Source organism: Coturnix japonica, chromosome 7, assembly GCF_001577835.2.
Source record: "Coturnix japonica isolate 7356 chromosome 7, Coturnix japonica 2.1, whole genome shotgun sequence".
Classification (NCBI taxonomy): domain Eukaryota; kingdom Metazoa; phylum Chordata; class Aves; order Galliformes; family Phasianidae; genus Coturnix; species Coturnix japonica.
Window position 1 is genome coordinate 16,475,060 of NC_029522.1, and position 25,365 is coordinate 16,500,424.

At 35.5% G+C, this 25,365-nt stretch overlaps 1 protein-coding gene across 1 annotated transcript in view; it reads left to right on the forward strand.

Annotated features, from left to right (window-relative positions):
• Positions 1–25,365, forward strand: part of MYO3B (myosin IIIB) — a 173,496-nt gene that overhangs the window by 90,751 nt on the left and 57,380 nt on the right. Inside the window, exons 24-29 of the mRNA XM_032445800.1 lie at positions 356–444; positions 1,628–1,757; positions 13,478–13,557; positions 16,608–16,628; positions 18,132–18,209; positions 19,172–19,377. Of these exons, the coding sequence (XP_032301691.1) occupies positions 356–444; positions 1,628–1,757; positions 13,478–13,557; positions 16,608–16,628; positions 18,132–18,209; positions 19,172–19,377 (604 nt within the window). The remainder of the gene's footprint in view (positions 1–355; positions 445–1,627; positions 1,758–13,477; positions 13,558–16,607; positions 16,629–18,131; positions 18,210–19,171; positions 19,378–25,365) is intronic.

The window sequence follows — 25,365 nt, forward strand, 5'->3', positions numbered from 1 at the left end:
TAAACAAATACAACAGCAAGTTTTACAGTAACAGCAAGTTTTACAGTATCAGCACTAATTCCTTTTTTTCTGTCAGCTCTTTGGAGGGATGTTGTAAGAAACAGAAAAATTATGGAGATAAGCTTTTTCTCCTTCTCCTTCTCCTTCTTCTCCTTCTCCTTCTCCATCTCCTTCTCCTTCTCTTTTTCTTGGAAGAAAGCATGAAGGTGGCACATGATTATTACTTAGTAATCTGACAATAGATGTTCTTATAGTGGTTCTGGGTTCTTGAGCAGCAAGCAGGTCTTAATAAGGATGGAGATTTTACTTAATCACTGTAATTCATTTTTATCAATTTCACTTCTCAAATGTTTAGATAAATTTGAAGATAACTTACGATGCAAATACTTCTGGAGACCAAAAGGAGTGGAATTGTCATTTGGTATTCAGCACTATGCTGGAAAGGTAAGGTCATATGATTTTTATTAAGTTAAAATCGTAGTGTAGTCATTATCTGTTTTAACCAGAGTTATTCCTTTTTCCTCTCACTAATAGACAAAATGTTAAAGTTTTAAGAAACAAAGAATCTATGATAAAATTTCTGTGTGAAGTAGTCCATTCTAGAACCTATTCTTAGGACTCTGTTAGAAATTAGATGGACAGAAATCACCTTTGTTCTGAAAGAAGTCTGGCACCAGAACCACCAACACTGTGATATTTTTAAAGGAGCTACTCTGGAACCTGTACAGGCTATGCAGTGTTGTTAATAAAGTCTGTTATGTGGCTCATTATAAAGAGTCAAACGTGTTATGATATGCTCTAGTAAACTTAGTTCAGAATTCTGGCCTGTTAAGAATAACTGTATCATTTCACACAAGTTTAATAAATTCTTTGTCCCCAAATGGCCAAGTCATAAAAACACTACCAACTCCTTGTGGAGGTGAATACTCAATTTCTCTGGAAACCCATGGACTCCAGTGGAATTAGGCTAGAAAGTAAAATTGCTGGTACTAATAAAACCAGTTTGAATATTAGAGCAGTTTTTTAAAGAAAAAGAAAAAAGAAAAAGGAAAAATTAACGGATTGTTATATGATTACAAATAGCCAGGCATTAGTTTCTATAAGATATAAGAAAAGTAATTCTTCAAAAGCAAAATAAAACTGTCTACTGAATTAGATAGTAAAGAATCAAAACCCACATGCCCTAGCATGTGGAAAGAAATGATGAATGTTTAGTTTTCCCACTAACATTTTGGAAGTATTAAGAAGCCTGCTTAACAGGCTACTTAATAGTGATCTTCTTACAAAACTTACTCCTGTTCCTACAGCAGAACCAGTTACTGATCAGTTTGGTGCAGGCAATAAATAAATTTTGACTGCCTGGAAACCATTTCTTATTTCACATGTAAACTGTCAACTTAAGCTTTAATGAGGTATCTTTGTTATATTACTTCATGCATCCCATAGTTTGATGCGACAAACTGTAATATGACTAAAACCCAATTTAACCCAATTTGATCTCCACTGACATGTGATTAATGCAAGTGTTTTTGTTCATATGTTGAAGACACTGTGTTAGCTGTACGCTTTCAGATGTTATTTTTGTGGAACACTTTGGAAAAATGTCTGACCCTGTTTCCCTTGCTAGGTATTATATGATGCCTCTGCATTTCTTGAGAAGAATAGAGACACCCTCCCTGCTGACATAGTGGTGGTGCTGAGAACCTCAGAAAACAAACTTCTTCAGCAGCTGTTTTCTAGCCCGCTGACCAAAACAGGTACTTTCTGCAACAGCTTTGCTTACTTTGCAACATTTTCAGCTAACCTTCTCCTTTGAAAAATCTAGTTGTTTCTGGACAAAGCTCTGCTTTTCAGCTCTTTCTGCTGTTAGAAGTTTTCTAGGTATCTGAAGTGTTAAATAATAGAAGTATTTATATATTTTTAATGGAAGTATGTTGCCATAAACCCAGGAGGAAAGATTCATTCGCTGTTCCAGAGAAAGGGAGATTTATATGGTGTTTAGGGCAAGAACTCATTTTGAAAGCAGAATGAGAATGTGTTTTGGTTCTTTGTCTTTTGCTAAGTTCAGTTCAGATTATATATTCTTGTGTAGCATTTCTATACAATTTCTAAATCATGTAATGTAGGTTGTTAGTTTGGAGATAATACCCATCTGTTTAGATTCATTGGTGCAGTACATAAAATAGTTTATTCCAGATTTTAAAGTATGCATACTGATCTGCTAAGATTCATAAATTACATTTATCTTAAGCTTGTTGACACTGATGTACTTAAAAGTGCACAGATCTGTGGATAAATAAAATAGCAAGATAAAATTTGCTTTCTCTGTGGATTGATGCCAGAATATTACTGACATGTATGAATGCAGTATACATGCCAACAAGACAAGAAATGTACACATTAAAAATATCAGTCAAAGCTTTCCATGTTCTTAAAGGTCTTTTTTCATAATTAATACGAAAAAGATATAACAATAAGGAATCATCTAAATACAATGCATTGTATTAGATTGCAAAATTATTTTGGTCTGATATGATATAGACAAGTGTGATGGTTGTATTTCTACCAAAAATGTTCTGGGTAGAAAAAAGTGTACATGCACTAGGTAGTGCTGTGTAACCTCACTAGATAGTGCTGTATGTCTGCTGTAGGTGCAATTCAGTGCCCATGCAGCATATATGTCCATGATTTCTGGAAACTCAGTAGTGTACAGTCACAGCATCTGGTATTGCCTTTAACCTATCTTGAGACTTCTATGTAGAAAAAGAACATCTGGAGGAACCCAGATATAGGAACATTCTCTGCACATGTGTAACTGATAGCAAAAATATCTGTTTATATTCTACATAAGATAGATTCCTACTAATCTCTTATTTTCTGTAATTAGAAGGCTCTGGATTACTTCTCTTCAAATTACAATTTTAGAGGGCTTTGAGAGATGAGAATCCACTGAGGAATCTGCTTTTCTTTTCAGCTGTGACAAACTTAGATGAAGGGAGATGTAGTTTAAGATAGAGTAGGATTGTTTATAGCCTAAGTAGGAAACACAAATCTTTGAGTCTATTTCTTCTGACATTTAAGTCCTCAGTAAAGACTAAAGAAGGAAGAATGTCTTACACTGGATGGATCAAGCAAAGCTAAAAAGAAAGCTCACACTGGGTCAAATGTGCCTCACTTCCCTCTTTACCAGCCATTTTCTACCTTGGAGCTGTTGTCAGAATAAAACATATTAGGTATTTTCTCGTTATCAGTCACAATTATTGTAAATATTGTAGGTTTGATTTCATGCAAGCTTATCTGCCTCTGGGTTTCTAGAGGTGCTTTCAGTGACAGCAGGACTAAACTGAGAATCTTACCCAAGATGCAGAAAAGGTTCAGTAAGAAAATACTTCTCATTGCAGTAATGTATTTTTACCATGTTGGCATATTACTACTTCTTCTTTTCCTTATTTCCTATTTAAATGAATTGGGTTGTTTCTGCTTCCCACAGTAGCAAGTTTATCTTTCTCTAGAGTACAAGAAATAAGTTGAATCTATATTTCTGTCAAGATAGTTCAGGACATCCTGGTAAAAATCATTATGCATATGTTCCTGTGCATGATTCTTTAAGAATAACTTAAATTTCTTAGGTCATTTCTGTTTTTTGAAAGTCTTTGTGATTTTGCTCTATTTTTTCCAGCTGCCTAATATAATTGGCACCCACATCCTGTTTTGGGGTCTCTGTGTTCTAAAATCAGATTATTGCCAGGTTTACTTTTGGCAGCTTGCAAGATAAATGAAAGGTTTGGTTGAGATGGAAGGTGTAGCTGGCAATACTGATTCATCTCTGCATAGTGAAGAATGGTAATGCTATTCACTTAACTTTCTCCAAAGAAGCTTTTGTAAACAAAAGAATAGTGACTGCCTGAATGTCCCATCATGCTCTGCCCTTGCCCCAAGCCTTATTCCCTCCACTCAATATGTACTTCATTTCTAAAGCCAGAAAACATACAGATTAAGATTCACGATCTCGATACAATTTTCTTCAGCTTTTTGTAGATTACTGACTGACGTGAAAGTTAATAATTTACATGGAAGCCATATTGCATCCCTCCAGGTGAACCTTCTGCCAGCATCTCTGGTGTTTTGTTTGAAGATGAGTGACAGCACATTCTCACATCTGCTTGCAACTAGCTCTGGAATTTGCAGCATACATGGTTTTTGCCAAGCGGCTCTCTCCAGTATGCATAAGAGTCACTAGGTGGTGCTATTCCAGAAGCAAGTGGGAATTTGAAACTATTAACGGGGGTCTGCGAGTTACTGAAATGTAGGACTTAAATACCAGTAAAAACAAAAAGATGCCTTTCCCACTCCGGGAAGATCTTGTGTTTGAAGTATATTTATATAACTGTCATTTCTTCCACTGTCAAAAACTTAGCAGCTGCAAGAAAATAAATATTAAAAAGGCAAAATTCTTCTACTAATTTAAGATTACATTAATCCCTGTAATTTATCAAACATACTTATCCCCTCTTAACAAATGCTTCTGTTTCACAGTAGAAGACTGTGCAGCTTAAAAGACCAGAAATTAACAGCAGGACTTTAAATGCACATTTGTAATAGTGATTTATGGCACAGAATTAGTGATATAGATGCCAGAACTTAAATAAAACATACTGGGGTTACTTTTGTAGATTGTACAGCTTGTTTTTTCTTCCTTCAGTGGAAACTTAGTTGCATTCAGTGCAGTTTGGATTGTACTTTCAGATTGTACTTTGTAGGGACCTGAATCAACATATTCTTATTTAACCACCCAGTTCTCTCAACTGCTGCTGGATTTGTCACTTTTTCTACAAGCACAGTTCTTTTGGTGCTGAGGATTCGGTATATTCTAAAACTAAAATGAAATTTTCGCTGAATATAAAAGGGAAATAACACATTTAAAAAAGCCTGCCACTACTGCAGTTGAATATGCATGTTCCCATTTACAAGGCATTCCTGTTTGTAGTGTTGGTTTATTGCTGTCACAGCTAACGCATCAGAGAGGAAAGAAATCATGCAATCTATAGAGGAGTCCACTTGAAAGAGAAGTGGGTTTAACTGAAAAGATTAAGGAGAGCCCTGGAACATTCACTACCGGTAGCAGTGAGGAGTCAGACCAGTTGACTCCTTTCTGATACTTCAGAATTTCTGCAGTGTCATGTTTAAATGCTGATATCTTTAGAATGCCTCAGGTTTTTAAAACCACTGCGTTTTTTGTGACTGTAGCTCCCTCCTCTACTTCTTGCTTTCATTTTATGTTCTACAACAGATCTGACTGTGGGGAGGTAGGAAGGTGCAGGCTTCTCAGAAAAAGTTGCAACACTTCATTCTCTACTTTTGAAACACAATCCCTGCAGACTTTTTCTTCCTCTAAAATTTACAGACCCTTAGAGCTTTTGTCACGGCGACTCTGTTCTACCTTAGGTCCTTGCTGAAGAGATGGGGTGAGAGTTGCCATCTGGAAAGAGGAAAAGAAAAATCCTCCAGCTTTCTTCTCTCAGAACAGAGACACAACAGAAATGCTTCTGTCACAGTTCTGAGGCTGTGTAGGGATTGGGCTTGGGAGTGTATATTTGATAGAGCCGAGCACCAGTACTGCTATAGCAGCATCACCTCTGATAGTTTATATATAATGTGAGGTTAATAAGCTCATCTTGCTCAGAGTCCCTGGATATGTGAGCTAGAGAACTGAAAGTTTTCAAAACTTCACCATGGAGTCAGGATATTTTAACAAGGGAGAATCTTCATCAAAGTTTGAGGAAGATAGGTTTTTTCAAAAACAAATTCATTAGAATTAACCTGCTTAAAGGTCACTTCTCCTTAGTATTTTTGGTTTGTTTTCTTCGTGCTTTTGCATCTCCTGCCCTACATACCACCCTCAGACAAAAATTAATGATAAACAATGTAAAAAAAAAAAGCGAACGGATTACATATTGAGAAAGCTGGCCACATTTTGTTCACATTCTTTCTTTATGCACCCTAAAGCATACAAGAACTAGAGCTATTTGCAAAATCACATTGAAGAATTGCTTTTCACCATCCTGTGGTTTCTCAATGTGGGGAGTGTTTCTATTTTGTTTCAGTGAAAAGAAACTGCTTGGGCACAGGGTGAAATCTTGGCCAATTAAAACCTTCAGTGCTTTGACAGTGTTTTTGAGGGAACCCATTACTGCACTCTCCTACTGAACACAAGCACTTCCTCTGGCACTAGATAGTGGAGAGGATCCTGGTTTGGTGTATGTCAGACTTGCTCAGTGAAATACAGCGTGTTTCCATCTGGGCTTAACGGATTTTTTCTTTTAATTCCATACATCACAATAGTGTGAGAGTCTTGAATACATCTTAATTTTACAAATTCATCCTGCAGTAAATTCTACTTATAATGGCACTTTTGTGTTAGTATTTTCCCCTCTAAGAAATAACTGCAGGCAGTCTAAGTCAAATGAATTGGAAACAAATGCATTGTAATTATAATCTCACTACTTATAGATGAATTAGAATTTATATTTGTTAAGAATTTGGATCAGATTAATGAAAGGTGTATATTTTCACTCCAAACAGAGGCTTTCCTACTTATGACTGGTCCATATGTTAAAGGCATATAAAAGTTAATCGGTTTTGCCTTGCTGCCAGTGTGTTGTGTGCGAAAAGAGGCTTTAAACCACAGATGTGAAATGTAACAATTGTGAACTTTACTGAATTGCAGATGTGGGACATCAGTAAACTAAATTAAATGTAGCTTAACTATAGAGGTAGAGTTTGATGGCATTTTATTTCATTGCTCAGTTCAGCATTTTACTCTTCAGTATACCTTTCTTCTCATCCTAAGGCTTTGTGTCATGGGGTAAATACAGTACACAGATACCAGACTTGTAAGCAGTAGGATCCTGAACATGCCATAAGATAGCCCTAAAAATGGAACTCATCTAGAAAGAGAGCCATCTATCAGATGAAAGTTAGCATCTCAGTCCTGATCAAACTTTACACAAGGCATAACAATTATTTACTGTTGAGAATAACTCTCTATAAAAAGTGTCAGTGAATCACTGGAATTGCACATGAAAGCACCACAGCTGGGAACGTCAAGGCAGGATTATCGTGCTTTTGTTTGGTAAATGGTGTTGTCCAAGCAGAAGTCCACTCTTTTTAATATGCTACTTCACAGATGACATTGTTCTGAAAAGTGGGCAAAAGGCATAACATGGATTCTTTTCTCCAAGTGGTTACAACTTGAACCCTTCAAAAAAGTACAAGTGGACAGAGTTTAAGAGCAGAACTTGACGAGCTCAATGGTTTGATTCATAGTAGGATATCCCCTGTAGTACAAATACTGAGAACAAGTTTGCTTTACCTTTCTTTCAGAAGAGTCATCTTTTCAATTTTCACTTTCTAAACATTTTTAAGTGTTAAGGTCTTCACTGAAATATACTGCCACTTTTTTTCTTCTAATCTGGTCTATGGATGGGGTTACAGGAATCAGGGAATGTGCTGAAACAGTGGTGAGCATCCTGTTGGTGATGAGGTACTTCACTGCAGGATTCTTAATAATACTGCTGTTCCTCCAAGGTTTCAAAGTTTGTTGTCCCAGTCAGATTGCATATAACAGCATCAAATCTTATATTGCCAAAGAAATGGATGGAAGTTACTAAGAATTGTATCTGAAAAACTATGATCCATGTCTTCTGATAATGTATAAGTTAGAAAAAGGATAAGTAACTTTGCAACCTGATCTGTTCAGCTCCTACAGCTGTGGCATTACAGGACAGTCAGCCTGTCAGTCCCAGCCTGTTACTTAGGTCTCCAACTAGTCGGGCTGCAGGCCTGACTAAAAATGCTGGGTATCAGGCAGTAGATAATTCCAGTGTTGCTTATACCATAACTTCTAAATGCTTTTTCCAAACAGTTTTTCATTCTTTTGGTTTTGTCTCACTGCTGCTTCAGACAGTTAGTTCTCAGCTGTGCTTTTTTTTATCGCTCCATTATTAATCTTATGCTTGGACCGAAGTACCTAACCTCGTCCATCAGGAGGTGGCCAGACAGAGTTTGTCGAACATGTGAACCACTCTTTCTTTGCCATCATGTTTTCCAGATGCATCCCTCTAGTGTCCTGCACCTGGAATCATGTTTATCACAGAATCAAATGGTAGCATATGTGCTCTGCTCCATAAATGCAGTTGTTTCATTGGACTGTGATGTGATGTTCTGAGAATCTTATTTGGCTTGCTTGCATGATCGCATATGATATTTCAGAAAATGTCTGCATTTCAGTGAATGCACTTGCCATTCAATACAGCTGGAATAGAGGACAAGTTGCTTCAAGTAGCTGTTAACAGTCAAGGTCGTGTTTTAAAAGCATCTTGGTCACTGCCAGTAATTAACTGCATACCATAAACTATTCTTTCTTGGTACTTACTAGGTAAGGGTTAAAGTGAAGACCTTTCTTATTGAAGACCATACATTTACATATCATGGAATATAAGTAGACAGTTTGACCTTCATTTCATCTCAGCTGCTGTCAGGAGTGTCTTTATTCTCTTGCATTCTACATGGAGCCTCCTAACCTACTGTGTTGAAAGAACATTTAAACAAGACAGGAATCATGCTTACAAGCAGATTTATTTGCTGTGGTAAACACTGTGTTGTGTTTGCCAGTGCCTGCCTTGTTAATGTGAGAAGTGACCACTGAAGTGTCTGCAATGTGTGCAGTAGGGAGTCTAGAAATGTAAAGCTTTAAAGTAACTGTAAACATGATCTATGTCTACATCATGCTAACAGTGACATTTGTGATCAGAAACTCTCAGTTTACTGTGGCATAGATTTGTCATTTCAAACAATCATGATCTAAACATTGAATACTTTTTTGCTTCTGAGAATGTTATTCCTAGTTAGGTTATTCACAGACTTGCCTCTCTATTACTAATTTTTCATGGCTATTGGATTCTATTTTGTAATATGGATCCAATTTTGGAAATATCATTCCTTATTCTTTAAATGGGAAGTAAAGAAATTCAATATATTTTATAAATTCCTGTGCAAAATACATAGTATAAGAGCAAAATGGCTTCTTAGCTTTTTATTGCACAAAGTTAGCGTAAATGACTTTTGTGACTCCAAAATATAGTCTTGGTTGTCAGTGACCAGATTCAAATTAGCACCCAATAAAAAAATTACATGTATTCATTTATAGGCAAGCTAAGAAAAGGTTAGTCTTACTGTAGTAGAAGATGAAATGCATTATGAAGATAAGCAGTCGACTTTCTTAGGCTAGATAAAATGTATTTAAATGAAAGACAGAGAAGAATCTCTGTGTGTCAGACATTGTCTAACTCTGCACCTCTCCTGGAGTGCAAGTGTTTAACAGTGATTAGAAGTAATGTCAATGAAATATGAATGCGAGGTAGCATTTCCAACCATATTACACTGTATCTGCAAGTAACTCCTCTTTATCTGAACCAGAAGCATGAAAAAATTAATAAAGCATATGAGGATAGGGGAAGAGCTTGTACTCTCTATAATAGTAGTATCCATGGTACAGTTTATACAGTAAGGTGACATTGTCACTAGACTCTCTCCCTGTAAACCATTTCCACTTCACAAACTGGAAGTTATATCAAAGCATATTGTGATTCTTAACTGGCGTGCTTTTACTTTGGAAGGAAAGAATGGTCTATAGCAGACATAACCAAAATGTAGTTATAATTACAGTGCTAGTATTAGTAATATTTGCTTGATACTTCTTGTAGAATGCATCACCCAAGAATGGTGGAGTAAATGCTAGGGATGCAGGACTGAATCCATGAACGCAGACTTATCTTTTCTGAAATCTAGAGAATGCTTCCAAAGTCTAACTTGAAAAAGGCAACCCGTCTTCATTCTGTGCTATGTAAATACTTAACATATTTTCAGAACTTCTCCTGCTTCAGCTTGTGTAGTAAAAGCGATATGGTTCTTTGACATCTGTCTTTCTCACCTAGCTGGATTGAGACTATATTTAAAGAAATAGGAGTTTTCCTTTGCAGTTTCAAGGCAAAGTTTATGCTGAGTATAGAAACAGTGAGTTGAGCAGTGACTGGATAGACTTTGTACTGCTACTTCTTGCAGTGTAGGGAACCTGCTTTGGCAGGGGGGTTGGACTCAATGATCTCTAGAGGTCCCTTCCAACCCCTACAATTCTGTGATTCTGTGATTCTTTGTATTGGAAGATGGTGGAGCCTTTCGCAGACTCTAATGACAGAAAATTCACAGAACACTAATTATAACTTTATTCAACAGACAAGAAAAAGAAATGCTGGGGCTGGCCGATTCCCCCACTGACACAAATCAGTCCCAGAAACCTTTGTCTCTGGCACTGCAGAAACATGGGTAGGAGCCTTAATTTTTCAGATAAGCAGTCCAGCCAAACTGAAAATGAAATGCACGTGAATAGAGTTGAACAAGTATATATTTAAAAAATCAGTCCTAGTTTAAAACAAAACATACTCAGAAAATTTTGAGGGAGTTTTAAGTTTCTTAATTTGTCCATTTTGTGGCATTGGATCTAGTATGGGTAGTATTTTATTTAACACTATGAGCTTGTAAGTGCTTATCATACAGTGTGTGTGAAGCCAGAATTCTGACAGGCACAGAGCAGTCTTTTAACCTTTAACCAGCTTAATCTTGCAAGGAGCTCATGGCAGTTTTAACTGGCTATGATATTATCTAAAAACATTTGTTCTTCAAATATTGATGTTCTTCACAAAGTGGAATAACATTTTACTTTTTCTGGTGTGTAAAATAATAAATGACCTTTCAAATGAAAATCAAGTGCAGGGACAGGTACTCTGAATGTTTACTGACTATAAATATCACTATAATTCTGTGTAAAACATCTCTTAATATATAAACTAATTTTCAAGCCATGTTTGTTCTATTATTAGTTTCATTGGTTGGGCATGCTGCAGGTAGTTATTTTCCTGAACATGAAGTAGTTAAGATGAACTTTTACTGAAACATCATTTTATGTTTGATCTGGAAAAGAAAACACTGATAACATTTTTTCTGTGGCTTTCAAACTGAGCTACAGTTGAGTAGTTAACAATGGTGATCTTTTGATTTATGAAATGAGAACAGATAAAATCCATAAATGTATATTGGTCTTATTCTTAGATTTAGTCTTTATTTTTGCCAAGAAGAAAAATGAAATTATTAGTGCAAAATAGACAGCAAATCATTGATTAATATTGAAATTTGCTTTTCCCAGTAGTAAGCTGTAGTCATGCTAAGGTAAACTACTATGTACTTTGACAGTACCATATATACTAGTGTTGTATCTAGCAAATGCATAGAATATTGAATGTAACCCTCAGGTAATAAAATATTGCTGGCAGGCATGTTCATACCCAGAATAAAAGTGGTAGTACATGGTAAACAACTAACAGTTCCAAACATAGTGAAAAAAAACTACAAACCAAGCAGAGCAGTCTCGATTGCTTAAGCACTTGTCTGCACTTACTACCAAACAATTAAACATATAAGAGTTCTTCCAGAGAAGATTCAGCAGTTGTTTCATACATCACATATAGGCCTCATGATTTTCTTAAATGGAAACTTATTTATCTGAATTGATTTAATAGTCAGAGTAGTAAATATCAAGCTTAAATATTCAATAGAAGCATGCTCATATCAGAAAACCAGGTGAACACTCCTGAGTAACATTAAGAAAACCAGGAACTTGTTTGCCTTGGAGAAGTTTCTTCCCTGAAGCAAATAACACAAGTGAGGTATTCAAAGATGATACTCTGATGAAAGTAAAACTAAAACTCTCTACAAAACAGTTTTTGTTTTCATGTATAATGAAAATAGATAGTTATAAGCCAGCTGAGGAAAAAAAAAAATAATAATCTGATTTTCAGAACAGAATTATAATTCTAATTAACCTGAACACTATAGCCTTAAAGCATTTTCCACAATCATGGAAATTCCTGATGTTCTACAGTGGGATTTAGACTGTCAGGTATCAGGTATCTCTTAATCTGAAAATGACATAGTAGTTTTGCATCATTGTGTCAATCCCAATTCCAGCATTTTAAAAGGTAAATACTTTCAAAAATGAATACAGAATGTCTGAATTGCTCTAAAGAATGTCACTGCTGTGTTTCTGAGTGTTGGCCTCCAAACTCTTCTCAGGAAATTCGTCTTTCCCATGTGTTTGCAGGAAAGAGCAAAAATTCCCTTCAGTGTAACGTGCACTATGTGTGCGCTCTTCTCCTGTATATATATATAAAAAAACTACTAGCGATTAAGTGTTCTTGTTTTTTGTTTCTCCGATCCCGCTTCCCTACTAGTTCTGTAATATATAGTTTATCAAAACTCTGAAGACTGTTTAGAGCGACTGGCTTTCTGTGAAGCAAATAGCTAAACACTGGAGTTGATGCAAACAAGGCACTTAGCATCTGAAAGAAGTGTTAACACTTTATTTACATTTAAATTAAAATGGACACTTATTTATGTGTTCTGGTTCTGAAAGGTGTGTGGTACATCTGCAGAGGCCTATTGTTTATTCATGCTGTAAATCCTTTGAAATGTGTTAAAATGCTTCCCACTCATTATAAAAATCCTGCCACCCATGGATTAGGGCTTTGATGTCACCAATCCTGCTTCAAAGGGTTCTTTCAATGCTATTAATCACAGTTTAGCCTCTGAAGATATAGCCAGAGAAAACATTTGGACATCTTGTGCTAGACTTGCTAAAACTTTGAAATATACAGAGTGTCTTGCATATGCACAGTCCCATATCACTTCCTCTCTCCTCTGAGCCTTTATTTTGAAACGCTATTTTATGATGACTGACTCTGCAAGTACAGTGGAAAAAGTTTAAGATACATCATACTGTACAACTAAAGGAAATGCACTCATTTTGCAGTTGACACCAGTATGTTTTTGCCTGAGGAACTGAGTCAGTCTTTGAAAACCCCAAGGGATAATACGATTGGGGATTAAGTAGGCTGTATGTCAAAAGGTCAAGAAAAGATACTGTCTTATCATCTTCTCATCTTTTTCTTCAGTTTGTGAGCTTAAGATGATGTCTAAACACTTCAGAATCCACTGATTTTGTAAACGAGGTTTCTTCTGTCTTTTCACTTTTAAATCTGTGAAAGAGTCACAGAGAAATTGATTATAACTGGCTGATCTGTATACTTCTGTGCTGTTGTTGTTTTCATCAGATCAGTAGTTAAGGTCAGCAATGTTCCACCTTACTGGTGTCTTTTTCTTCCCTTTTAAATCAACCCTAAACTCTATGTCATGTCCACACTCATCAAGGCAAAGTTGGTAGCAGGCTGTGTAAGAAGGGTAGTAGTGTCTGCTATTCTTACTTCTGTTGTATGATTTTTATTTATTTTTTTTTTGCCATGAAATGTTTTCTCAGTTAAGATTACTGAACAATTTTTGTAGTATGCATTTCTTTCTTTTTGAACAGGTAACTTGGCACAGGCAAGAGCAAGAGTGACAGCAGCATCTAGGTCTTTGCCTCCACAGATTAGTGCTGGGCGTATCAAGGTTGGTAGCGTTCTATTTGAAGACAGGAAATTTCTCATGAAATATTACAGTGAGATGTGATGTAGTTAGACAGTGACACTCTTACCAAATGAGTGTTTTAATATGAGAAAAAAACATACCTTACCTGGGAGCACTGTTTTCAGTTTTGTTGAGGTCCTTTCTATGGAATCCAATGAAGAATCAATTTACCAGTGATTAATCTTTAAACATTTGTAGTGAAATCTCAGTTATACTGGTAATAGTGGCAACATTCCTCTTGATTGCAGTGGGTTCAAGGCTTTCTTTTGGCAAGTTTTGGCCTAAAAAGAGATTTACTTAGCTAAAATTTGGTTAGTGTGTTTAACCAAAGAAAAGGCAAAACAGAAAAATGATCAATTCCTCTTCTGTTCAAAAACCAAGGGGCCTTTGTGACTGACAAATGACCAGAAAAGAACCACTCAGCAAAACAGCTATTCTTTATAAAGTAAAATAACCATGGTATTTAAGCACTTTCTGATTTTACCAAAAAGGGATGTGGCATAATTGCAAAAGGATGGGGAGATTTTACTGCAGTTAATAACCAACTGAGTTCACTTTAATACATGAGGAAAACTTGCACCTTAAGTAACCTCAAGATAACACCTGTGCTCCCTCCTGACTTCCAGGCTAGTCCTGTTAAAATGTGATCAGTTGGTTGCTGTTTTTTTGTCAGTTTGTTAGTTTGTTTGTTTTACCTCAAAGCAAATAGAAGTAATTAAAAAATAAATAAATAAATAAAAATTCTATTTCTAGAATAGAAATAGAATTGCATTCTATTTCTTCTTTACATTCCGTCCTATCATAAGGAGCTCTTGCTCAAATACAGTAATTCCTGAGTAACCCAAGCATCTGTATCTATCACTGTACCTGTAAATAGAGACTCAGATTCAAGAGATTTATTTCCTTCCTGATATAAAAACTTCCAGTGCTGAAGGGCAGATTATGGTCTTACTATCTTATTGTATTATACAAACATTGTCTTCCACATCTAGCTATATCAGCATAAGCTTTGTAAGCATTCATTTTATTGCTTGAGCTGGAGTAAAATACAGCACTTCTCTTTTAGAGCTTTGATAAACACATTCAGTTGTACTATGTAGTGCTTAAGGCCACTCACCCTTCACATTTTTAGAGAAGGAGCTAAAAGACATTCATAATAAGTGCAACACTATCCAGAAAACATTAATTAATACAATTTTTTAGCTGAAAAAAGCTACCACTTCAATTAAAAATTTTATGAATTTATCACAACTTCAAGAAGAAAAACAACAACACACTAAAGTACTACTTTACAACTAACACAATTACTCTAAAAGTATAATAATTTTACTTTGAAGTGTGGAAATTTGTGTATGTATTTTAATTTATGAGCTTTTTTGCTTAGAGTATTTATTGGTTTTATCTTATTTCAAACCATGCTAATAGCAGGTGTGGTCAACATGTGAAAATAATTTGCAGTGACCTCATAAGGTGACATGATACTATAAATCATTTTTGTAATACTGTTTTAAACTATTATAAGCAGTTTCTTTTTTTAGTGATGGAACAGTTTGTCTTTTTAAGGTCAACTGTTTTTCAGCTGTAATCACATGAATATATATTTTACACCACAACTATTGTCATGTAGAAATGTGACATAACAGTTGGAATATTTTTCATTTTATTTTTAAAAAAGCAGCTAGTCATTTGAAACATTAGATGATATCATGACATTCTTATGTTCTATCAGTTACGATAATGTCTAATGTCTGTTGTACATGTGATTATTGCCCTCCCATAAAACTGCATAACTTCATGTGCACTCAATGTTATAAATTAAGCAGATAGAAAACTTCTAAAATTCTTACAGCAAAATCTCCACAGCTTCAGAATCTATAAAAAAAATACTTTCAAATGTCTCTTGTCCATAAGATTTAGAAATTGGTCCTGATCCTTACAGACTGCACAGGTCTGAATTTACAACTCCAAAGAAAAGAGCATCTCACAGTACTGGCTTTAGTCTGTTTTTCTGAGAAAAAGGTGTGACATCATTCTCTGTAAATGTTTCTGACCATCTGTTTTTTTGGGTACCCGCTCCCTTCACTCCACAAAATCAAAACAAAACAAAACCCCCTTTTGAACCCAGCAGGCTGTAGTAAACCATATTTCACAGAATCACAGTCTTAAGCATCATAAGATTCTACCAGTTTGGTGACAATAAGCAGCTGTGAAAAGGAGTTGCTAATGTTATTGTATTGCCCAAAAGATAGAGCATTAACTCACCTTTCATTTGAAAGCAGTTATTAAATTATGGCTAAGAGATTATGAGTACTGAAATTCCAGCAAAATAATAATTTGGAGTCTGTGCTTTTCTAGACAGCCAAGAATCATATTGAGAAGCTAAAATTCTTGAGAAATTGGGCTTTACTATACTCCTCAAACAGCGTGCTTTTGCTGTTGGTGTTCTTTGTGTTTGTCTAATAGACAATTCTAATAAATGTTGCCATTTATTATGGGATTACTGTTAGTATTCACTGGTAACGTTGTTGTCTTCTACCTGACCTTTACCAAAGCTTTGGATCCAAAGTTCAAACAACAGTTGTCTTGCCAATATGGTTCTGAAACATTCCGGAAGTCATCCCCATGGACATGTCTGCTATTCTGATTAGACATTGGTGATTAATTTCTCACATGACCTCTTAAGGTGTTTATTGTTATCTGTGCTGACGAAGCTCTTTTCCTTTGATATATTACAGAGTTTTCTGTTAACGTTCTTAAAACTGAAAGCCAACAGCATCTTTTTTTTTCTTCATGTATTTATTTGAGATGCATAATAGTGCATGCACCCCACTTAGGGCTATGAACACCAGAGACTGCAAAAGCATGATGAAATTGTTTTGGTCACCCTCATGGAAGTCTGTCTCCCTTTGCACCATTTGTATTCTGAATCTTGCCTTCACAAGTTTTCTCTTTTGATTTCTTCTCCAACACAAAATCCATTTTCTTGGTCTATTGCTACTTAGTGCCTCATTTCCTTTGTATTTTTCATGCAGTCTCCTAAATATCTCCTGAAGGTAAGAGCGACAGTTACTTCATTGGAAACTGTAGTCTTTCAGCAATTATGTTCAGTGGTCTTAAGTTAGTGAGCTTTGGAAATGATTATATGGAGTAAAGTCCAAGAGTCATAGCACAGGTGCTGACAATGGCATTATCTGGTTTATACAAATGCCACCTGGTCAGAGCAGATGGTAAACTGCCACAAAGCAAGTGAATGCTAGAATGTCGTTAATGCCCCGTGCAAGCAAGATGCTGGTTGATTTTGTTGAGCTGCAATACAGCAATGCAATCTGCTTGTGATTGAAAATCATGGTTATGCTCATTCATAAATTCTAGTTTCATTTTGATAAGAACAGCAGAACAGCTGTACTGACAATATAAGTAAATATACAAGAAGCGGTATGTTTGCTGTCCATGTATACTGCCTAAAAATAACTCTTGTGAGCTATATAGAAATGCTGAAAAATTGGTATTTGATGCACCAGCAGTTCAGCTGAGACTGCTGAAATACTTGGCATCAAAATGGCATTTTAATATAATTAATAGTAGACACAGCAGCAGATAGGAAAAGACATGCACATTCTGTGGTTACCTACTTTGCCACTTGTTATGTTGCAAGAATGTTTTCCCATTCATGAGCAAAATGAGGCAGTTTTTTTTTATAATGGGCTTCCAGGTCATTAAAGAGATAGTAACTTTATATGGAAAATAAGATGCAATGGACTCCATTGCAATGGTGATGAAAGTAAGGAGGGCTTCATAAGGTATTGCATCTTGACAGCTGCTCCATTGGCGTAACAATATACTATCATGACAAAAGTGTGAAATTGTTCCCTAATCTGATCAAGAGTCTGTCAGTCTCGGAAGATCTAGTAAGTGAAGGCATCAACAGTGGTCTAAAAGATATTAGAATATATATATCCATATAGGAAGACAAAGATGAAATACAGTTTCCTACTTTGTTGATGAGTTTGGGACATCAAGTTAATTAGACAGTAAATGATACTACTGAAGTCAACTAAATGTCAGCCCTATTTCCAATGGCCAATCTGTTAATTAGTTGTGTTTTTCCATCCTCTGTCACTACCCACCTCATGTAATAGTTGCACTCATAAGCATGCCTCTTGTAGTGACTGAGAGCACCAAGATGTTAAACAGAGTAAGAACATTACTGCTTCCTTACTGAAATATGTACTGAGGCATAGTTTAAGGAGAAAAAAGGCATGACATGCAGTTCTTTAATGCAGTATGCTTACTGCTTGACCTGCCTCAAGGCATAGTATGAAATAAAAAAGTGGAGCTTCCTGACAATGACAGCCATGATGTAGTTCACAAACAACTTTACAGTGAAAACTACTAATGAGAGAATCACTGCTGGCTGGCAGACAGCTCACTGTGTTAGGATTGTGGACACATGAGAGAATGACCAGAAGAAACATCAAACCTAGTTTTTGCCAATGAGGTGGGGTGGGTGTGCAGTGTTTCTGCAACAGATCTAATATCTCAGTTTTGTCTTCCAGGTTGACACAATGGAAGTTATGCGACACCCTGAGGAAACAACTAACATGAAGCGACAAACTATGGCTTCCTATTTTAGGGTACAGCAGTTAAACTATAAACAAATATTCTGATTATAAGAACAATAGGTATTTCTGAGGTATATGTGGAGTTGTTAGATCAAAGAGGAAAGTAAGCAACAAAAAAATAAATAGGTAGTGAGTCTGAAAATACTTGTCTGTTGTCTAAATGCAGCCTACAACCAAGTGACCCCACTCAGATCCAGTCAGCTTGGAATTGTATGCAGCATTGAGATTGAGGGTATTTGCAGCAAATTCTGATCAGACAGTGGGATTATGAGGTAAGAATGTAGCAGAAGCAGAAATATTTTCATGCAATGAAATAAACTGTATTCAGTGTTCAGGTTGGTTAGGGCAAGAAGTAATGGGTCCGTGTTTCAGCAGGAATATTCAGTTTAGATGCTAAGAACATTCTAAATAGTTACAGTAATGCGGAAGTTCAGTGGATTACCCTGGGAGAACATGCAATCTGTATCAGTGATTCTGACAAAAAGATTCCTCAAAGATGTCCTGAAATAAAACAGATACATTCAGCATTCTCTGTGGGCAGAGTACTAAATTGGTGGCTTCTTTCAACCCAATCTCCATGGATTTCTGTGATTCTTATGTGATTGTTTGTTTTACAGTAAGCTTATCTTCCTGTTGGGAATGACTGTTTGATCAAATGTGCCTACAGCAGAGTTATAGCTGGGACACTTTTCAATTAAAAATTTCAATATGAGCCTTCTTAAACTTCAAGAAGGTAATATAAGGAGAGGTGATAGGGTAAGTAGAACTAGAATCATAATTCGTGTTTAACAGTTAAAGGCTTTTAATAGATTCTGGATTTTAGTCAAAATCTTAAAACAATTAAAACTTGAATACCAATCAGCATTACCATATTATCAATCATTCCATACTGTTTACAAAATACATTTCCTGCTTATGCAATTGAATTACAGATTTTTTAAACAAGTCTCTGTATCTCTTTTTTCTTTCACTAGTATTCCCTCATGGATCTTCTATCCAAAATGGTTGTTGGACAGCCTCACTTTATTCGCTGCATTAAACCTAATGATGATCGAGAAGCACTAACATTTTCTCATGAGAGAGTTCTACTGCAGCTACGATACACAGGAATTCTGGAAACTGTCAAAATACGTCAAAAAGGATATTCTCATCGCATTCTTTTTGAAGAGTTTGTGAAAAGGTATGGCTTCTTTAGCATGACTGTCATTTTAGTGTTCCATTCAACAAGATACATTGTATGAAAAATTCTAAAAACATTGGTTTCTACATGTTTGGTCTATGTTACTCTAGTAAAAGCAGTAACTATTGGATTAAATCTACAAGAGTCATCAAGAGAAGGAGTGGGAGAATTGCAGTGAGCAGTTAGTATTCAGTAGCTAGACCATTTCTACGATTTCTGATGCTGCCGAAGCAATACATGGCAATAAGCATCATGCTTAGACAAGACGAGGATTTGAAGGGTCAGTGAGCTTCAGTCGTCATTTTAATAATATCAACATGCTTGAAAAAGACCTGATATAGAAGAACTGTTTCAAAAAAACAAAAACAAAAAAAAAAAACCAACAGAAGAGTATTAATTTCAAGCTTGAAAACATTAATTAAATCAGATTTTTTTAAAAAGAAATATTCTGAAGAATTTTTCATCAATACTGATTTTTAAGCATAATACATTGTAAAAAATTGTTTAAGTATTTTTGTGAATAGCATACCAGATTTTATTTATTACATCCTTTAGTGTGCACAGAAGTCATACTGGAAAAATGGAAGGCATAATTTCAAATCTGTGTCATACTGGGGTAGTTCCCACATAGAGACACAGTGCATAAGAATGTTTGCCTCTTCTTTTTCCCATTTTACACCTCTTTCATCTCTTTTTCTCTGACACTCAACCTTTCCTCTATATTTTTTTTTTTTTTTTTTTTGTCAGCACAGGAACTATGAAAATTCATCTGAAAAAACTGTTTCTGCTCTGGAGCAAGTCTAGTTAATAGGAATGTCAGAAGCTTATGTCTGTACACTGACATTAGCCTAGAGATGTAATATACAGGTGTAACTGGAGAAAAGCATTAGTGTGCACAAAAGTTTCCTATACTTTAGAATATTCCTCTTAACAGCTTCCTCGTGGTCATGTGTCTTCAGTTCACCACTAATTATAACCAGACATCTGCTGACCTTTATAATGGCTACTATATTCTAGTTTGATTACTGAAAGGATCTCTGTGTCAAGAAGTTACAAATGTGATTTGGGAAATGCAGTTGCTTTATAATGACAATCTGTTTATACAGTCTTTATATGTCTTCCTTTAGAGCTAAAATATTTTTGTATGTATTATTTACTTTTTTCCAGTCTGTAAGGTGGATAATTCAATAATGAAACAGAAACAGTGGTTGGCTGCTTAAAAGTAGGAACAAGTAGCAAATGGCAGTATCAATCCTTGCTGTCTTCTGTACAGGAGATTATATAGTTAATGAATTTACTGGAAAAAAAAAAAAATCATTCATGTAATACTAGATGTAAGTAGCTGATTAGGCTTTTGAGAAAGGAGACAGAGTTCCACATGCCTTTATAAAAACCCAGAGACTAAGTAAATGTATATTTCTGTAGATGAGTCATTTGAGTTCATTTATCTGTGGTTTTTGCACAGACAGATGTTGTCCAATAAACTGTAGTTGAATCAATTCATTCTGAGAAGTTACTGAATTTTCTGATTTGTAATATATTATGATGCTAAAGGAATATGTAACAGAAATACATAAGAGATTTGTATCCCAGGAAGGATAACTGGCATGCCATTGTCCATCAAAGTAATATCATTTTTGGACACAATTTCCCTCCACCTTTAATTTGTGTGGTACATGACTAATTTTAGTAAGGTCATACAATTCTAAAGCGGGTTGAACAAAAAGATTAATTTTTCTGATCACTTACACGTTTCATAACAAAACAAAGAGCCTGAAATTTTACCTAATCTGCACATAAGTGAACAAAGATACATTTAACTGAAATTGATGTAAGTTGAGAAGAAATTAGGCCTCTTCCTATCAGTAGACTTTTCTTTTAAAAATGCATGGAATCTGAGTACAACCTTGAAAATGAATGGTCATAAAAGCAATGGTAACTGTAGCTTTCCATTCCTACAGATAAGGGCAAGTTGTGTTTAACATCTTTTTTGATAGTCCCCAAGTTTTTAAGTCCGAGCTGGTGTAATTCATTCAGAAAAGAAAGTCAGGAGGAGATTTAGCAGTTTGCCCACCAGCATAAAAGGCTTTTGACTGAGTATTCAGAATATAAACTGAGGCAGGCAATTCTCTCTCCTTTGTTCAGTTTATTCTTCATTTTTAAACAAATTCTTTTCCATTATATTCTTGAAAAAAAATAATGAACAATGTATAAAAAAGATATCAGTGGAACAGAAAACATTTTTCTTCCACTTACAGCCGTGACTAGTCAAGTGTTTTTAGGAACTAAGTAGTTGAATATATACAAATGTTTGAGAAAACAGGTCAAATGCTAAACAGATTGGCACTTCTTTGTTCATAATCAAAAAGACATTAGGCAAGTATGAACAAGAGTTTCAAAATGTCAGTAAATCTGAGGATATCAAAGATTTTCTAAGCGAGCAAGTTAATTGGTATTTTGATCCTTTTGAGCAACTTAACAACAAAACGGATGAACCAGCACTTTTTCTCCCTTGATGTTATTAAACAAATAGGTGTGCTTCTTGTCTGCCTGTTCAATAATGCTGTTTTGTAAACTCTTAGCAGGAAATATGAGGACAAAACAATCAAAGGCAGGGAACAGAACTGTTCAGAGTTTATCAGGTGGGAAGTAAACAAAAGATAAAGCTTTGTAATGTTACTCTTTACCATCTTCTGTTTTCACACAGAGCAGATTATTTCACAGGTTGCAAACCTGGAATTTAGCTTATTGGGGTAAAAAACAGATGGTCAGGACTGGTCTTAACTATAACTCATTCATACAATAGTACTGTAGCCAAAGATAGAATCACATGTTTTATATGTATATGCAAATAGATTTTTATTAAAGAAGTGAAATCTGATTTACAAGCCCTCTAAACACTCTGAACCTACCAAGTTTTTAGCAGTTCACCTCCTTTTGCTGTGTTTCACATCCCATACTGTCAGGTGTCTGTCTTACATGTTTTCTGTGGAGATCTGTGGTCCCTTTCTCAGGCTAAGATCCCAGGCTTCAGATCAAGGTTATTGAGGTGGTCAGGCAGCAAAGTGGGCCTGGCTTGCAGGGCTGCACAGTGACCATGCACTGCACAATACCTAAGGAAGGTGTGCATTTTAGTAGCATTTCAAATCTGCATTGAAATTTCCATTAGATGAGACACTATTTCCTGAATTCTAGTGCCTAGGCCTCTGACATGATGTGTTTACTTCATATACCCACCCTGTATACACCTTCTGTGTAATGTAGCATATGGTATATCATGTTTTGAAATATAAGAGACTTGAGAGTTTCATGGTGCTAAATGGTGTCAGGCTTCAGGTGCCTCATAAGCACACAGGAATGTCTTGAGAAATTTTATATGAGTTTAATGTAAGGATTGTATTTGGTTTTGTTTTTTTTCTTTTTACTTCTCTAACAGTTTCTGTTCCACATCATAATTCTTTGTACTGCATTAGAACACTGATGCAGTTTTCCTATGAGTGCTACCTCCTCTTTAATAGCCAGATATTCAGAACACACACTCATGGCAGTACTAGTAATATTTCTTTAACAGTGATCCCAATATGATTGGTTCTGCTTTCTCTAAAAGAATTTTCAGTGTAAATTTGTGTAAGGCCTCTGTTGGTACACCTGACAACAATTCAGTCTCTAAATTCTCAGTGTTATATTCCTTCTGTCCAGTGGTGATAGGCTTCTTTATTATTCAAAGTAAGGGAAGCCCTGTATTAAATTAGAAGTCAGTGATTTGCTAGAGAGAAAATAAATACTTACTGTTAAAATAGTGCATTCTTAGTGCATTCTCAGTTTTAGCACTCAGTCTGTTTTGTACCAAAACCCTCAAGTGAGTTCTGGAGAAAAAACAATACCATTCACCTTATTTTAACTTTACTGTAACCCATGGAAGTGTTTGTTATTTCTTTCAATGGACTCAAGATAACACTCTATACTTTATTTATGGTAAACTACTGCATCTTCCACATCTCTTTTCTAGACTCTTCACATCCACAGAATGCTGGTAAACAGCTGCAGGTTGAAAGACGCTTGAAACCTCTAGGAGTAGAAAGTCTGATGATCCCTTACAAGTTATAAATAAAGAATGGACCAAATTATGGTTTTCTGGGGAGTATTTCTGTGATTCTGTGGTTATCTGATCATTGACAGATTGCTTTAGGTATTTTCTACTGAAAAGTTTTGTAGATGTTTTTTAAGAGTCTCTTAGATGTATTTTTTACTTTTCAGTTATATTTTTCAGTTCATACTCTTACTGAAAAGTCCAATGTAATTAGTTTTATGTAATCTACTGAGGAAGGCTCTGCAAGAGATAAGATGCAGCCAATATATGTTGGGAATTTTTGAAAGTTATCTACAGGCTCTTCCAGTGCTCAAAACCATGATGGCTCTTTTGTTTGTATTTTAACATTTCATTTCTAGGCCTGAGAAGAAACAGGCATTTTTTGAACACTGAGAATACCCCTTGTGTAGCTGGGGATCTAGTTAGAAAGAGACTTTCCTCCTCGTATCTCAAGGTTTTCACATGTCATTGCCCATTCTCCACCTCAGGCCAGGATATCTTAATACAATGATTCTTTTTAAAGACAAAAACTGTTAATCATTACCTTGGTGTATAGAACTGACAGAGCCTTTAGGTCTGGAATGCAAAGGGAATTTTGGTAAGAGGCATTGTTACAGTAGTTGGTGGCACTGTTTGAGTGCTATTAATTGATCTGTTCCATAGTTCACCCCTAAGGATTGGAGATGAGAGAAATTGAACTGTTTACAGTATGTTTGTCTAAGGTAAAACCTTATATAAATCAGAAAATTAACTCACAGCAGCAATCTGGTGTTTTCTGTGTCTCAGTACACTTGGATGTCTTTAACTCTGCATGTCCTAGCTTTGTATTTGTTCATATAGGGATAAATTCAACTTCTCGTGAACTTCCTTTTGTCTTTAATTACTGTTAAGTCCATGTTAATCCTGCTCTAATATATGTTTTGAGTGAGAATATTAACATCCATACAGGATAACTTGTAGGGCAATATAAGAACCAGTGGTTAAGAAATTCATAATTTCAAACATGTTTCATCAGCTAAGAAATCAGTTCTTCTAGGTGAAATTACTTCTCTTTTAATCACTTCTGCTGAGATTGTGATCAGTCAAATACTTATAGGATACATGTAGTTGAATATTTCATGTGTAGAAAATTTTCAAGCAGGACAGATAATTTAAAAGAAATGTGGTTTTGCATCAGTATGGCACTTAGGAATTTACTGTTTTTATTTCAAAACAAATGAAACCATGTTGTACTTAAAACAGTAATCCTAAATTTCTCATTACTCATTAAAACCTTCCATGCCTATGTAACCACAAATGAAAGAATATAAACTTTATTTTTAAAAGCAGAAATAGAAGTATTGCTTTAATATAGACAAAATGTTTTGGACCACTGCATTGCCTGCTAGAACAAATGCAAATATACTAATAAAAAAATAAGTTGTGAAACTTTATTCTCATGTGAAAGTTCATGTGATTGCTAGCCCTACATTTCTGCATTTAAGGATCTAGTTTCTTCTCTTGATAAAATCATGTAAATAGAGCTCACTCTCTTTGTGATCTCTGTACAGTACAATTATATAAGTATGATAGAGATGTTCCTAGGCCAATAAAACAAAATTAACAGAGTTGTAATTGTATGTTGCCAAAGCTTTGGGTGCACAGCCAGATATTTTCACTACCATTTTACCAGATGCATTAAGGTGAAACATTTTATCTTCCTCCAAAGTATTGCATGTGTTTTGGTGCCATACAAAGGTTTTAAATTTAGTAAATTAGATGGCCTTGCATGACATATGCTGTTTTCTGATACAGTTAGCCTAAGCACAAATCAAATTACTTGTGTGTTGTAGTTAGCGTCTTAGGCATTAAAACAGGCAGTGCTAGAAAACAAAGCAATTGCTTGTCATTTATAAGAT